This window comes from Carassius auratus, unplaced genomic scaffold, assembly GCF_003368295.1.
Source record: "Carassius auratus strain Wakin unplaced genomic scaffold, ASM336829v1 scaf_tig00028507, whole genome shotgun sequence".
NCBI classification, from domain to species: domain Eukaryota; kingdom Metazoa; phylum Chordata; class Actinopteri; order Cypriniformes; family Cyprinidae; genus Carassius; species Carassius auratus.
The window spans coordinates 72,151-89,782 of NW_020525698.1; the positions used below are offsets into that span (position 1 = coordinate 72,151).

Sequence of the window (17,632 nt, forward strand, 5' to 3'; positions counted from 1 at the left end):
TCTCATGATAATAAGACATGTTACTACACATTTGGACATGCACCGAGCCTCTGAAGAAACATGCTGATGAAAGATCAATCTATAATCTGACTCAACCTAATAATGAAAAAAAAAAAGCAATATAAAATAGTTTCAAATAATATCTATCTGTCTGTCTGTCTTTATCTGTCTGTCTGTCTCTTTAATACATAATAATTACCATTTGATACTATTACCTGACTATGCTACATAAAAACAACAGAAAACAAGGCCATGGCATAGTTTTATTTTCTTTTCTAGTCGGATAAAGAGAAAAATAAGTGTCATTGTTCAGCAGAGCTGCGTGTAATATCATGCCGATGACGTATTGGCTCAGACATGTGGATGCCATATTGCAGTGCGATTCCCAACAGTCTGAGCCACAGATTCCAGTATTATATTCACACACAGCAGCAAACACACAGAAGATCCCAGAGCAAAGGCCCCGCTGGGGGTACGAGAAGAGGGGGGAGAATAAAAGGAGTCTGGATGTCTGGTTTGAGTTATAACACAAGGCGTTTTCTGTGCTGTCTGCCCATAATGTTCCCTTTGGCACCGTCGACTACCCCCTCAGAACTGGAGCAGGACCTACAAACCAAGGGCTGGAAAAACTAGCTAGTGAGGATGAGGGGAAATCGACATTTAGAAACAGATTCCTAAATAATGTCTCATCACTTTCAATGTTTGAAGTAAAAATTGCCTGTTTAAATAAAACAAACCCCAGCTTTTCAACATGGTTTTGGTCATTGGTACTGGAGTTACTCTTTTAAAATACAAAATTACAAGCAAGAGATCGCTTTTAAATATGAAATTTATTGAAAAAAAATATAAAACGAGTCACCAAACACCTGATAAAACTCAACCGGAAAGCAACTAATCTTGTATAACTCACATTATATGTAATGATCTGGATAAAAAATATATATAGCAGAATTTGGTATCAAAATTCTATTGGATGAAAATAAAATTAAGCTTTTTAGGTGTAATGTAGCAATTGTGAGGGTCTTCAAAACATGATCAATTAAAGAGACTGTTCACCCAAATATGACATTTTTATCATTATTTGCTTTGTTGTCCAGACAAGCAAGCAGTCAGACAGGTTTGGAAATCATTTCATAAATGACATAATTTCATTTTTAGGTGAACTATGCCTTAAAAGGCATTACAACAAACACAACAACAGAAATCTACAGGAAGAAAAAAAAAAAAACACCTTCTGGAAACACAAATAAATCATTTCCAGTTTATCCCACGCAAATAAAGAGCAGAAGTTCAGCAATTAAAGGGGAAATCCTGACTAAAAACAGATTTGTGCAACCTAGGCGGAAAAATTAAAAGGCATATTTTCTTGTGTGAACCGCAGTTCACTGATGTGACATTTACATTCATGTTTTTGGCAGAAGTTGTTACAAGACTTTCAAAAATACCTCACTATCCAGCAGTGGTCTAAGAACATGTCTGAAAACATATTTCACCCCAAATTAAAAGAAAATCATGACAAAACGTATATTTTTGAATAAAGAAACCTAATTATAGGACCATTTAGATCCTTATTCTTATTACTGTAAAGACAAATTCAAAATTCTAATAGTGAATATTAATTTAACAAACATTTATAGTATAATACAAAAACATATTGTCACAGAAAATTTATTTCAAGCATATTTTAATATTACTAATTTAATGTGATTAATAATAATAATAATTAATTAATAATTTATAGTATAATAATTTATAATAATGAACATTTAATTCCATGTTGTATTGCCTATAAAATGACAATTTACAAATCATTATGATTTTCTTTTTCATATAACAAAGCAAATACATACCTATGAGAATAAAAAAAAAAGAAATTATGAAAATGCACAAGTCATGAAAATAAGTAAAAAACGATGCAAAAAAAGTATGTAAAATGATTTCTCTAATTTCTTTTAATTTAAGAGTGAAATGTGATACAGAAGACAGGTTTCAATCTAAGTGAGGCTTTAATGAGGCAGCAGCGTTGCAAGTAACAAAACGTGTCCCTTTGAGGAGCTGGTCATGTGACACCCCGCAGAAATAAGGTCACAACTGGTTTTATGCAGGTATAAAGGCAGCAAAGTAATAAAAAAAAGGCCACAAATGACAGCGGAAACCACCACATCAATTACTTTTTATAAAAAATGCACAGAGACAACACACACGATACACAAACCTAGTAAAAATCACAATTCCTTCCTGGTGCAGTTCTTCCTCCCATGCAACAGGGGGCAATGCTCTCGACCCAAAAATAAACTGAGCCACCGCTGTGCTGTACATACAGTCCACAGAGTTAGCGCGCACATTCAAATTCTCTATTTCTAATCAAATTCTAGTGAACAAAAGGCCTTTCTGCTGTTGCGCATCTCTTGACGAGAGAGTCGGGCGAATCGACCTCAAACCACCGAAGTCCTCAGTGCAGGAACCCCATCAAGAGCAGCGGCAACAGCAAAACCTGCAAAAACGTGGTTAAGACGAGCGTGGCTCTGTTCCCAGCATCCGTCTGGCTGCAGTCGTCGCCGAGGTAGCCGTTATAGCACTGACACTGAAACTCGTCGCGCACGCGGCTCAGCTCTTCTTCTCCCATCTGGCCCGCGACCTTCAGCGTGTTTCCCAGTCGCTCTATGCTGTGGGTGGTCGGGCTGAGATGCAGGTACGTGTCCGTGTCAGGCTGTTTGCGAAGGCAGCGGCCTCGAAATCTGCAGAGGTTTCTACTGCACTGCTCGGCGGCCGACGTCACGTTAAGCAGGTAGCGACCCAACGGCCCTCGCAGGTATTCGTTAAGTTTGGAACAAGCCTCCTGGAAGATACAAGATTAAAGAATTAATCAAATATGACTAATAAAAAACATAGACCAATATCTTTCACAAACACAAATTATTGTCCAATATTTAAATTTTATTTCATGATTATCTACTTTGGCTAATTTCTGCACTGGCATTTTAAAATAAATACCTGCTCCTTGTGTCCGTTTCAAAATCCATTTTTTTTATTGTTATATATAATTGTAACTTTGACATTTTGTATAGGATTATATAAATAGCCATTAAATTTTTATTAATATTTTTTATTATATTTTAATTATACATATATGAATAAATATAAAACAATGTATAAAATTCTCATTTATATTTACACAAATACAAAATATACATATTTACACAAATTATTGTGTGTATTGTATATTAAACTTTTATTATTTTTAACTTTTTACTATAAATTATACACACACACTCATTTTAATTCTATTATTAGTTGACTATTATTATTATTATTTGAACGCATTTTCATTTTAAGATTCATAAACATTTTAATATATTTAATATGACTACATATTTATATAAATAAAAATATAAATGTGTGATATTAAAAAATATATACAGTATATATACATTATATAAATACACATACATATACATATTATATATATATATATATATATATATATATATATATATATATATATATATATATATATATATATATATACAAATAAATACAAATGTATGTATATTTAAAGTTTTTATAATTCTCTCCATAAATAAAAAATAAGAACAATGCCTGACAAATGATGAAAGAAATGTTTTAATAAATACTGTTAAATAAAAAAACACTGAAAAATAAAACTAGTTTCCTAATTAAATCATTAAGACATTTTTAAATGAATAAATTAATGTTAGATAAATATAGGGGAAATTAATATGTGATATATTAACTAATATTGTCAGACACCCAATATTATTGAAATATTGTGCGTCCCCAAATGAACATTATGATCCTAAAAGACCCCTCCACATGTTAAAGTCCTGATCACCCTGTCAGGGTTTATTTCTGTCATAATAACAAACTCATTGTACATGACTCATGACTTATGTAGAATACAGATTTATCTCCATCTGCCATTAACAAACCAACATCACTTGAGCCCTAAAGTCAATTAATGTGAAGGAGGGGAGTTAATATCCTGATTAGGGCACAACTTACATGACTGCTGGCGTAGTTGGAGTCGCCCCAGAGGATGACGCCCGCTACACCCAGGGCCACGCTCTCGCCGATGGTCGACACCAGATCCGTCTGCACACAGACAGAGAGAGAGAGAGAGAGAGAGAGAGAGAGAGAGAGGGGATCGTCAGCTCAGCACCAGCTCAGTGTGAGGGTCCAGTAAGGAAGCGAACCAGGTGTTTTAGATAAGGCTTCATGCGTCACTGAATTCTGAAATAATCACCTCGCCAAACACTTGAGCTTCTTGTGTGTTTGTGAATAGTTTGTCTGTGAGTATTTGTTAATCGTTCTGCCGTTTGTATATTTGTGACGAGTGACATCGGTGATGAACGACGACAAAGACTTCATTCTTCTCTTTCTTGACCACACACTTTGTCTTCAGCCTTTTCATTACATTAGTGACAAGCACTCGTTCACTCTTTGGGTTTGTTGAACTGCTTCACCTCTTGTTCCACAGACGCTGACGTCAATTCCTTCTACAGTCAAACTTTTTGCTTGATAAATGAACGACAGAAATACTGTGGATCAACTCACAACGGGAAAACTACTTTTAGTTCCTCACTACGTTTACATTATGTCTGTCATATTTTACTCAGGCAAAGTTGGTTTGTTTGTTTTTTATTATTGCAATGAAAATAAGAATAATTAAATATAATAAATTATTATATAAATAATTATATTGTGAAATAAAATGACAATTAACATTACCATCCATTACCTCTCTCTCTCTCTCTATATATATATAGCACTACATCAATATTGATTATTCATACAGATAATATCATAATCATAATTAATCATAATCATAATTAATAATTATACATTTTATATTATAGTATATAACCTTACAAGAGCAATGATAATAGCATATGTAATACTAAAAAATAATAATATTAGTAATTACAATAAAATGGCAATTATTCATTATAATTGTTATATTATTATAAAAGAAATAGCGCTGTCAAATGATTAATTGCGATTAATCGCATCTAAAATAAGTTTTTGTGTACACCTTGTATCACAGAGTAGGTTGGCCTTCTCTGTATACCAGAAGAAAAATGCACTGGTACTTAATTATTTACAAAGCCATCTTGGGATTGTTGCCTTCTTATCTTTGTTGTCTTATGCAACAGAAAATTATCAATAATTATTTTCTTCGTTCACAAAACTTTTATACTCTTTCTGTTCCTTTTACCCGAACTGAGCTAGGTAAGAAGTCTTTTATGTATGCAGCGCCGTTTGATTGGAATTTCCTCCAATCTAAATTAAAATTAGAAAATCTGCTGACTCTAGACCATTTCAAATCAGTTATCCGACAAATGGAAGTTGATCTAACTATATGCAACTGCTTTTAAGTGTTTTTAATCTGTTTGTGTGATGTTTATCTGTGATGGAATTGATTGTACTGCTGCACATTTTGGCCAGGACACTCCTGTGAAAGAGATTTTTGATCTCAGAGATCTTTTTCTGGTTAAATAAACATATATTTTACATATTTGTCTTAAATATATACATGTATGTTTGTGTATTTATATATACATAACAAATAAACCGTACACACACATATTATGTACACAAAAACTTAGTTTAGATGCGATTAATCATTTGAAAGCACTTATTAAAAAACAATTATAATAGTATTTATTTTATATAGCATTTATTTTTGGCAATTTTAAAGAAACTGCAATGTAATAATCAAAATAGCCTAACACAACTCTGTGCTTTTGTTCTCTTTTAATTTCCTTTTTAGTTTCGTGAATTTAACTTCTGCTTTAAAAGCCTTATTTTTGTTTTTAGATCGTAACGTTACAACTTTAGAATGAAATGTGGTTTTAACCCTTTTTGCACATAATATAAAGGCTGACATGGTTACATTAACTTTATTTGTTTTCATGGCCTTTAATAGGCAATGTATTGTTTTGTTGGACAACATTAGGCAGTAAGCGAAATAAATAGATATTAAATACAGATTTTGTAAATACAGATCCGATATATATCGGATTTCACAAATCGGCCCAAAAATGCAGAGATATGATCACCAAACCCTAGTATATACACACACATACACACATATAAATATGTATATATGTATGTGTGTATGTTGTACATATATTTGTATATTAAAAAGCAACAAAACAAAGCACTTGTATTTTATTGCTCTTTTGTTAGTTTAAATTTTTCTATTGTCCTCATTTGTAGGTCGCTTTGGATAAAAGCATCTGCTAAATGACTCAATGTTAATGTAAACTAAAATATATCACAGTGTTGTGGTGAATTGTTTGAACTTAGAGTGCCGTAAAACGTATTCGGTTACATTTGCGTTAAGTGTAATTAGTGAAGCTTTTACAGCAGAGTTTATTCAGATGAAAGAAGCCTGTACTGTCTTACATAAGGCTGTTAATTCACATGTGATGAACTCAGACTCCAATGTCTCAAGAAACTCTTTCCACAAGGAGTGTGTTGTGGCTCAAGTGTGGGGTTCCTCTCGGAGATGTGCTGGGCTTGGTGGTTTGGCTTGTATTTTTAAACTTGGCAGCGCTCAGACTCTCCACACACGTCTGACGAACACCAAAACCTCAGTCATTCCCTCACACACACACACACACACACACATACACGTCACATGTGCTGGGAATCTGGAGATCAAACACAAACAACCACCACCCCGAAACATGGACACGTCCAGAAGATGTCATGTGATCTTCAGCCTCCAGACAGACCAGAAGTACTCTACAGACTTTAAGGACAGTTTTACAGACGTCACAGATGTGTCATGTGACCTGCGCTGATGTCTGTATGAACAGTTAGTTAAGGACTGCTAACTAGGTGTGGTATGATTTAGGGATGCATGATAAATATCGCCCGATATTTAATGCGCATTTTGCCAGTAATGCCGGGCGATATTTATCAGCATCCCTAGATTAGATGTAACGGGGCGTTCACACTAAGACACAAAATTACAACAACAATTGTTTTATTTTTATTTATTTTGTTGTAATTTAAGTAATCATTTATTTCAAAATAATATTTTGAAAATTAGTACTAGTAATATAAATAATATTATTAATATCATTATATTATTTATAAATAACTAACAGTATATTATTATTAATATTACTATACAAATATAAAGTGTCATTTAATTTTTCATTTGATATTTGTGACCCTGGAGCACAAAAGTCGCTGGGGTATATTTGTAGCAATAGCAAACAAAACATTGTAACGATCAAAATTATAGTTTTTTTTTTAATGCCAAAAATCGTTAGGATATTACGTAAAGATCATGTTCCATTAAGATATTTCATAAATTTCATACCACAAATACAGCAAAACTTAATTTTTGATTAGTAATATGCATTGCTAAGGACCATCATGTAGACAAATTTTACATTTATTTTCTTAACATCAAAAACATTTTGCACCATTAGATTCCCGATTTTCAAATAGTAATATTTCACCAAATATTTGCCTGTCTTAACAAACCATACGTCAATGGAAAGCTTATTTATTCAGCTTACAGATGATGAAGGCTTATAAACCTCAATTGAAAAAAATTTTATATATACAGTACACACACACACACATTTTTTTCCACAAGATCTCGTTGGCGCATATATATATATATATATATATATATATATATATATATATATATATATATATATATATATATATATATGCCAATGAGACTCAATGTGAAACACAGATGAGTCTTTTTTCTCCAGAAAGCGGAGAAGATTCTGCATGTGTGATTGTTATATTTAGGACAAGCCATGACATATATCAGTCTGTTTAAATTCTCTGCACCTACATTGCATTGGGAACATTGCTCAATTCCAGGAAAAACACACCTTGACACAGCAGTCCTAAAAATAATATAAACACCTTGGGAACATCTGAACTTCCTTCAAACAGTGGCAGAAGTCAACATACCATCACAAAGATCGATTCGGCTGGACAATTGTAGCTCAAGTTTTGGCTTTTGCCTCTGGTATTTTTTGTGGATAAAGATCTGGGCTGGTGTCCAAAAGGTTGTGCATTTGAATTGTGCAAAGACTCATCTCAGGTTACTCACCTCAGGAACCTACAAAAAGTGTTCCTTTAGATTTAAATATCAATTAAATGACTAGATTTTATGAGAGATTTTAGCAAGGCTACACAATATATCGGTATATCGGTTGACCATATTGGTTATCGGCCAAAATAAGAAATGTGTTAACTAGATATTTAATTGTTAATGCTAATTTTAATCCACTTTATATTTAAAACATTTATAATTTAACAATGTAAAATGTAATCTTATCATTTTAGACTGTAAAATGTAAATGCAAATCTCAAAATGACTATAATCTTTCATACCATACATCATGCATGTAATGTTGAACTGGTAGAATGTAGTATTTTTTTTTTTATAAGTATTGTGTTTCATGCTTAGTTTAATAATTTAATAATACAGAAAAGGTACTAAAAGAGGCTATATTTAAAGTATTCATTTTAAATATTAGTATTAGTATTTTTTCATTATTTACAACTAATCCTTAAAAAATAAAAAGATACAAGTATTTGAATATCTGGAATCTGATAGTAAAAAAAAAAAAAAATCCAAATATTGAGAAATTTGTCATTAAAGTTGTCCAAATGAAGTCCTTAGCATTGCATATTACTAAACAAAAATTACGAATTTAATATTTTTACGGTAGGAAATGTACAAAATATCGGATCTTTACTTAATATCATAATGATTTCTGGCATAAAAATTACAATTCCAAACTATTTTATCTTAAAATAATAATTTATTCTTAAAGTAAATGAACTGAAATTTTTAAAACAATTATGTTAAATACCACAAGTTTAGTCCTCACAATTTTTATAGTATAAAGGATAAAAATGGATATTCATTTGGAGAGCTGCTAAATTTGTCATTATGGTTAAATTAATAGCATTATTATTATTTTTTACAAGATGAACTTGCAGCGAGCATCAGATAAAGTAAAAGCTAATCTAAAAGTAGAAATAGAGCACATAACCATAAGCAACAATAAAACACCAAGTATCACCCGTGGCCGATATCCATAAATTCAAAACAAAAACTGTAGTATTGCCCAATAACTAACACAATACCAATATGTTGTGCACAACTACTTATAGTTCAGATCATCTTTAACAAACATGTGCCCACACTGGTTTCCACTCGTTTTGAGGAAAATCAAACACTGCCACACCAAGCGTCATCTTACGAAAATCTCACCTCTGACATCAGCAGGAGATCAGAAGGGTTGCCGTTAGAACCTGGAAGATTGATTTGGTAAGTGGGCCGCGTGTAGATAAACACAGGCCTGGCCGACCCGTTCCCAACAGATGCCAACCTCATGCCCTCCTTGACCCTGTTGCGTACGAACTGGCGTCCAGCCGGTTGGTCCTTCAGCCCTTTAGCCATGTATATGGAAGGATACAGAGCTGTACTCTCCGTCCACAGCCACTGCAGTTCGTTGTTCCTTTTCACCTCCACGTCCGGACAGAGTCCCGTGTTGCTCTTGTGATTGTAACAATCAGGAAAGAGGTAGAAACCCCAAAGCTGTTGGGGTCGTAAGCTCTTAGCTGTTCGAAGCGTCTCCAACATAAACTTGCGTGCAGAAAGCTCGAACTCTTGCTGGGCCACTTTGGCCACCTGGTCTTGAGGCCAAGTTGGGTTTTTCTCAGCGACTAACCGTCGCGAATGATTGCGGTAAATGTCTTTAGTGCCCCAGTTACGTATCCAGAGGGGCCGCCACTCTTCCCAGTCGATTACAGCAAGACCTTTCACCGTCGGGTCCTTGATGTACTTCTTGAGCCCTTCCGGCATCCTTTCTAGGTGTTGCACGAGACTGGCGGTCTGCGGTAGGCCGTCGTTGACTGGAGTGCCGTCTGCCTCAAAATAAGGGTACAAACCTAAACGGTCGTGATAGAAGATGGTGAGGTTTTGCTTGGTGAAGCCCTCATTCGGTGAAGCCACTATTTGGAATTGATCCAACTGGAAGGCGACATCATGACGGGGTCTACAGTCTTCTGTAGGGGCGTTCCAGGCCAACAGCAACGGCTTGCCGGAATACAGCGGCCATCTAGTGTTTTTTAACTGTTGTGCTTTTAAACAGGTCCAAAACAGCATCAAAAGTAAGAGTCTCAGCCAGGAGACCCACTGAAGTCGGGTCGCCCCAAAGAGACCCGTGATGTTTCTCATTTCAGACCTAAGAATACAGCAAACCACTACAATTAACACAATTTCAAACTCACTTTGTGTGTTCTAGAGCATGGGGAAAAAAAACATCATTTCATATGCAGTTGGTTCATTGGTGCATCATACATATATTAACAAATACAGTTATGAATTTTGCACAATTTAAGGATAAAAAAAATATAAATACATCACTGTATATTTAAAGAACACATTTCATGGGAATCAAACCTACGACCTTGGCTTTGTTAGAACCATGCTGAGTAAAAAAGTTTTAAAGGAACTTTTAAAGGAAGGAAACAAATATATCTATTAATACAAACAACTACTTGCACAATACCATGCTCTGCAAGCATTAAAATAGTCATCATAGTCACAAATAAATGAGAATATTTACATTCAGCCATTGTTTAAACTTTTGTCAAATGCTTCTAACATACATTTAGCCTAACGTTACATGTGATCGCTGGGAATCTAACCCATGGCCTTAGAATTATTAGAACGCAGTTCTGACATTCCAAATAAAACAAAAGCAAACAAACAATAAGCATTCCACAGAACGTTTAAACTTTGTTTCATACATACGATTCGGATCATCGTTGCGTGTTACAACCCCGCTTCCGCTTCACATTCTAGAAAAGTTAACGTTACACGAACTAACTGTAATCTGTTAGAGGAGACACAGACCTGTATAGATCAGACTAAACCCGTTCAGCACACCGGTCCGATCACTCATGAACTACCACGTAGCTTCCACCCATCCATCCAGCGGATGCCAACACCTCATAACTATAAAATCCCGATGGCTATTTCAACACAATCTATGATCACAGTTTCTGTGTCTTTGAAACGCCCCGTTCGCGTTCAGTCAGTAGCTCCCCAGCCTGCTCATCTGGAACAGTGATTCAATGTGTGCGGATTTCGGCCCTCAGATTGATAAATGTACTTGTGGATGAAGGGGTGCGAGTTGGTATATATGACGACATTTGCTATTCTGTAACATTACATATTGAGCCCAATCGATGTAACACGATATGACATACCACATTATGTCTATATAAAGTGCTGAAGTCGTTACTTTGGGTGTACAAGCAGTAGATCTCTTAAAAATATGCCCCCTGTCCCCCTACATGGCGAGTTGGTTTAGTCCGAATTCTCCGCTGGGGATGAAGAAGCGTTTCTACCGAACTGAGCTTGAGAGACCTTCAGGAGTCCAGACTCCAGAGCCATTATACATATATCACGTTTCACTCCGAAATCAGTCGGAGAATGAAATTCTCTATTTCCTGTCCTTTCCTTTCTTAACTCTATTGATTTTTTCCCACTTTATGTGGGTAAAACTACAGCATGACTAAAGACTGATTATCAAAAATTACTGAGGTAGCCTAACATTAGCTACTGTTGTTTTTGAACACGGTATCATTATAGTAGCCCACCATGTTTTTTTATAGACATGTTTCACGTTAATACCATGTTTCTAAACAGGATTCATTGGAAATGCCATTATACTTTTTTAATTACATTACCATTAATTCAATTACCATAATTTATTTTATAAGACTTGGCTACTCTGAAAAAGCTTCAATGCAGTTAGCTTTAAAAATAACTAGAGCTTAGATTAACAACATTAACTTTTAAAACAGTACATTAAAACTGCAAAATAAGCCAAACATTGCATTGCGCAACATGGTGTTGGCGGAACTGGCATCAACCACTGACATACAGGAAGTCAGCTGACCGCAGGGCAGAGCAGTTTCCTGTGGCACCATGGGACCATCCAGTGTGCTGACTTAATTAAAACTGCTGAATATTTGTGAATGAACCCACACAGATGAATGTGTGGAAAACTTAGCACCTCAAAATATCTCACCATGCTCTGCACGCAAACATATTTCACCGCGTGTAACAGATTAACCCACTTGGTTTTTACTGTTTCACGAACAAAAGCCTCAAACTATGAATCCCTATAGGACGCCTACAGAACATAAAGGCCTCCAGGAAGGACCTGGTTTCCATGTGTTACAGTGAAGATGGGTGTAATGACATGTTGCGGTCAGTGCTATAGGACTTCTGAGGTCTACATTAGTGGGAAAGTGGAAAGGGCGCACAGAAGGAAAACCACCCACAGCTGCAGGCCAAAGGGGTCACCTTTCATGTTGCCTTTGAAGGGCAGATGTCATGAAAACGTCACAAATGGAATCAAGATAGTTTTGACACTTCATCTCGAATTGAAAATATGCTTTGGTGAGTAGTATAGCAGTGCATTTCTCGCTCGAATGACGAATGCGGTGTGTATGTTTAATTCCGTCCTCAGCGGGAGGCATGAAGACATTCCGGACGAGTCCCTGCTCCAGGCGGAATACCTCATTACTTAAACACATCTTGTACTAATAAAGGACTGTAAGAGCCAACACAGACCCTTACAGACTCTAATAAGAACAGAGCGTACAGCTGCGAGTGGTTTTCACCACTAATGTCTAATTACGTGACGTAAAAACATGAAAAAACTCTCCATCTGACTTTGACAGGTGTTTGTTCCCTAATGTTAAAATGATTGAGTGTCATGGCCTGTTAATTGAGACTAAAAATGAAAAGTGGAAAAATATATTTCTGTGAATTGAAATAAATGGAATGTTAAAAGAAATAAATATAATAGAAAAGAAAAAAACTTATTTTATTAAGTTAGTTGAGAAAGAACCATTTTATATTTTGTTTAGTTTAAGTACTTAAATGACTAAAACTAAATAAATAAAAATATATAAAAAGGAAAACTTAAATAAAACGAACACAAAAAATGACTAACTTCAAATAAAATGAAAATGAATAATCCAGAATATTAATAAATACTATACGATAGTATAGTAATGGTACTAAAATAAAAATGGTTATGGCTTAAAGTAACAATTCACTTAAAAATGGAACTGGACAATATTTTCTATATACACAATGAAAGTGAATTCGGGACTGGAGATGCTGAGGTCTGAAAACGATTTGAAAAGTAGTTAATGCTAAATTAAATGACGTTAAACTTTGCTCAAAATGTTGAAAAAAAATTCCCAAGTGCATTTGTGATTTCACATCCAAGGCGAAGGGAAATGAAAGTGACTTGAATGTAGTTTTTATTGATTGCATGACTTCAAGACTTATAATGTAAAGCATAAACCACATGGACTACTTTTATAGTATTTATTTTTTTCTGCCCTTGAAAACTGCAGTCCCCATTTACTTTTATTGTAAGGAAAAGAGCAGCCTGGACAATCTACTGAGCGTCTCCTTTTCCATTCTACGAAAAAAGACAATCATATGTTTTTGAAATGGCACCATGGTGAGTAAATGATGACAGAATTGAAAACCTTTACAGTATATATATTTTTACACATACCATGTTTTTTCCATATTTTCCATATGGTAAGCTGCATCCGTTATATTTTAAAGGTAGCTTAAAACGCAAAATATATTAATGTTTTACATATTTTTATTCATAATTTTTTTTCTTATGCCACTTTAAATGAAAGTGTCTACTTACTGTGCGTAAAGGTTATCCCTCTCCCAGCAGACAGACGTCCTCAGTTGTCTCTACATGTAGATGTGCACCTGCGTCAGCTCGCCTGTCACTGAATGCACAGCTGATTTGAGAGAGACCCACAGTTTTGATCTGGGAGAGACCACACCCCTGTACCTCCTTCACATTTAATCCTGCCCATCTCACCCACCAGCCAGACTTTGATCTTATCATGATTGAGGATTGGATTTGAGTGCTTTAGACTGATCTCAGATCAGCCCCTGCGGGACAGCCCATGCAGATCCCAGTTCTGGTTGGCAGGGTGATGTAGAAGACTCCCACCGCTGTGCAGAACATAAGGTATGATAAACGTATAAATCATTGCGAAAGTAATAGAACTAGAGATGGTGTGACAGAGATAGAGATGAGAATGTTAATTAAAAAGATTTATAGCTGAAGAAATTAAAAGTTCTTAAAAAAAATACAGAAGAACATGGCACTAGCAACACTTAAGGTCATGAATTTCATTATTAAAGCAAAAATGTCATGCATCCACACCAGTAGGTGTCAGTATATTATAAGTCCAAAACCACTATTGTATCATTTGTTTGGGAACACAGACCCCTTAGGCTAATGATACATGGGGCAACTTTGGTTAATGTTGCAGTAATGGGCAACCAGGTGAGACACCGGGCCCAAGACAGATCTAAATAATCCAGAGATAAATTTGTTACCCATTTTCAATGGGAAAGTGCCAAAGAAACAATGGTAATAAAAAGTTGCCTTGCAAAATTGTTCAAAACATGGCCCCAGCCAAACAGCCTCTTATGAACCAAGGATATAGATGGAGCTGTCAAAAACTTTCTCTGCAAATGTGTAATTATGTATGATAAATATATATATGATTAAATTAAATTTATTTAATAGGAACTGGGTCGGTGCCTCATAGAGAACACATTATGTCATAATTCATTTGACAGTCATATGAATTTTTAAAGCAAAAACAGCATGCATCCACACAGTCAGGGTCAGTATATTATATGCCCAAGTCCACCTTTGTATTACTACTGTATCAAAGAATAAAAGGAGGCTGAATAGATTAATTTTAATAGTAATCTTCACAAACAAGAATTTTGCGTGAGGGCAAAAGATTTTCACCAAGCAGATTTCGAAATTTGCTTGGTTAGCGCATACATTGCTACACTATTGACAACATTTTATTTTTATTTTTCAAAATATTGCCATATATACCATACAAAAATCGTGACATCTGTACAAGCTACATCTCATTGTTTGCTATGTTGGTTGCCCAGGTCAGTAAAAAGCTGCTGAGAAAATTGAAAGTGAATAGGAAAAAACCCTGACAAGCTACTCAATTTGAATTATAACTCATGTTCATAGCACAAAAACTCCTAAACAAATTTTGGCTCATGGTTTAAACGGTGACGTCAGTGCAGTCTTACAGGCTTGTGTAGAGTGATGAATCCCTGAGCAAAAATCAATCAGCTCTGTCTTCGCTAATCAGAAGATCGATAACTGACCTCCTAGGTCTGAGCGAAGCGATCATCGTGTTTGACCAAGCCAGTAAACACAGCTGACTGCTCTCCATCCCTTTCTCTTGTTTCCTCTTCTCTGCGGACTCTGTAAGTAAAAACTAAGAGAGACTGAATCCTTAAAACCCTTGAGCTCAGCAATACCCCGCAGCTTTATTTAAAAAATGGATAGAAAAACACTGATATCTGATTATAATCACACATGCTGTTCTGACAGAAAGGGACACATAAGAACTGGACTTTTTTAGTTCCTTAAAGGAACAGTGTGCAAATTATTATTAGTTGTATTTTAACTAATATTAGAATATTTTTATAATATTATTTTAATGTTAAGGGACATTTATTATTAATACTACAATTTATATTTATTAATTCCAAATATTTATTGTCCTATTTTAGCATGTAGAGGAGCAGCCTGGACACTTGGCTAAAGAACTCCTTTCACCTTTTGACATGTTTCAGTCAACTTAACTTAAATAAACCCAAGGCAAGTATGTGAACATAAACACTTCTAGATATTGTTTTGAGTGAGCAATATTATAGACAGGGGATTTGTATTTTAGCTGGCAACAGACTGAAATTAAAAACGCACCGATGATGGATTTGTTTCTTAAAAACACGCAGCTTTTCGCTTCACAGGATGGTAACTGATGGACTGGAGTGGTGTGGATTATTGCGTTAGCGGCGCAAAATGTTGTGGGTTCGATTCCCAGGGAACACGCATACTGGTTAAAAAAATGTATACCCTGAAGTGTTCCTGTAGCTCAAGTGGTAGAGCATTGTGTTTAACAAGCACAAGGTTGTGGGTTCGAATCCCAGAGAACACATGTTAGGAGAAAAATTGTTAGCCTGAATGCACTGTAAATCGCTTTGGATAAAAGCATCTGCTAAATGTAAACAAACTCATCTGTATCTTGCATGGCCTGAGAATGAGAAGATCTTCGGCACATTTGAATTTCTGGGTGAACTACTTCTTTAAAGTCACACACTTTCACTGACTTGTTTCCTGTGTCAGTGAACTTTTACGGCACAACTGAGAGTTTGGAACATTCCTGCTCACATGAGATACATGAACGCTGTTGCCTAATGAGCCTGAGGTTTCAGTTATTGAGACTCATCTGAGAGCGATTAAGTAGAGGACTGGTTGGTGTTGATGGATCAGCCCTGCACACTCTCTCAACAGCTGTGCTCCGAGTACTGCATTCTGCAAACCATTAAAATCATACCTGAAACAGTGTACAGCAGGGATATTATAGCTAACTAAACCATAAAAAAACAAATTTTTTGTTAACTGGAATGAACATAAATAAAACCTATAATAGCATCTCAGTGATCCTAAAGTAACACTAGTGTGCGATATGTTTTAATTTGGCAAATTCGTATGAGTTTATTGTATGTTTTTTTGCCTATGCACATTGCGGGGTGAGTTAAAGCTGCAGTAGGTAACTTTTGTAAAAATATATTTTTTACATATTTGTTAAACCTGTCATTATGTCCTGACAGTAGAATATGAGACAGATAATCTGTGAAAAAATCAAGCTCCTCCGGCTCCTCCCAGTGGTCCTATTGCCATTGGCAGAAAATACATCGCTCCCGTTAAGAAACAACCAATCAGAGCTGCGGTCCGTAACTTTGTTTGTGTTCAAAATGTAGAAAAATGTATATAATAAGTGAGTACACCATGAATCCATTTTCCAAACCGTGTTTTTAGCTTGTCCTGAATCACTAGGGTGCACCTATAATAAGTGTTTATATTCAGACTATTTTAGATTGCTTCGGGGGTACCGCGGCGGAGTAACCCAGTACCTTTGTGATTCTTCATAGACATAAACAGAGAGAAGTAGTTCCGGCTACAAGATGCAAGCAGTTCTGTTTATTAACCGCTAGAGCGTCAAAAGTTCCCTACCGCAGCTTTAATGGGCTCATCTTCATTCTTGATTTTTATTACAAATTTGATATTTTCCTGTGAATCGCATTGTACAAATTTGTATGAAATCCATAAAATACTTGTGTTTTTCTCGTCAGAACTGGTTGGCATACTCCACAGTTTTTTCACCTATACCAGTAAACATCCAACCGTAAAAGTGTAGTACTCTCAGTGTCAGTTAACACATTTGACCATGTTTCAATTCAATTCTCTCCAACCTCTGCACAGAAAAGTTGTAATTTCAATCATATTTTATAACATACAAGTGTGCACTGTAACATCGGTATGAAATTAAGTGCAAATTGAATCTGTAAACCACTGGTAGAAACTCTCTTCTAATGCTAAAAGCAGCTGTGCAGCTGAGATGGAGGGAAGCATTTACCGGTATGTTGTTATTC

General features: G+C 35.3%; 1 protein-coding gene across 3 annotated transcripts; it reads right to left on the reverse strand.

Annotated features, from left to right (window-relative positions):
* Window positions 1–1,936: 1,936 nt before the first annotated feature.
* On the reverse strand, window positions 1,937–13,863 carry LOC113079540 (hyaluronidase-2-like). Of its 3 annotated transcripts, none has more exons than XM_026251774.1 (4): window positions 13,779–13,863; window positions 9,290–10,265; window positions 4,024–4,113; window positions 1,937–2,839 (listed from the first exon to the last, which is right to left on the reverse strand). In XM_026251774.1, exons 2-4 carry the CDS (start codon window positions 10,256–10,258, stop codon window positions 2,453–2,455), a joined length of 1,446 nt encoding a protein of 481 aa, XP_026107559.1. In that variant the 5' UTR covers window positions 10,259–10,265; window positions 13,779–13,863; the 3' UTR covers window positions 1,937–2,452. The 3 variants fall into 3 exon arrangements, with proteins under 3 accessions (XP_026107559.1, XP_026107561.1, XP_026107558.1); XM_026251776.1 differs by lacking the exon at window positions 13,779–13,863 and adding an exon at window positions 10,838–11,169; XM_026251773.1 differs by lacking the exon at window positions 13,779–13,863 and adding an exon at window positions 10,940–11,168.
* Between the last annotated feature and the right edge of the window lie 3,769 nt (window positions 13,864–17,632).

What these genes read in the sequence shown, in the direction of transcription:
- LOC113079540 (XM_026251774.1), bottom strand. Translation starts at nt 10,258, where the DNA reads ATGAGAAACATCACGGGTCTCTTTGGGGCGACCCGACTTCAGTGGGTC. An exon ending in ATCTCCTGCTGATGTCAGAG is followed by an intron (nt 4,114 to 9,289) that starts GTGAGATTTTCG and finishes GTCTGTGTGCAG; the next exon opens with ACGGATCTGGTGTCGACCAT. An exon ending in CCAACTACGCCAGCAGTCAT is followed by an intron (nt 2,840 to 4,023) that starts GTAAGTTGTGCC and finishes TGTATCTTCCAG; the next exon opens with GAGGCTTGTTCCAAACTTAA.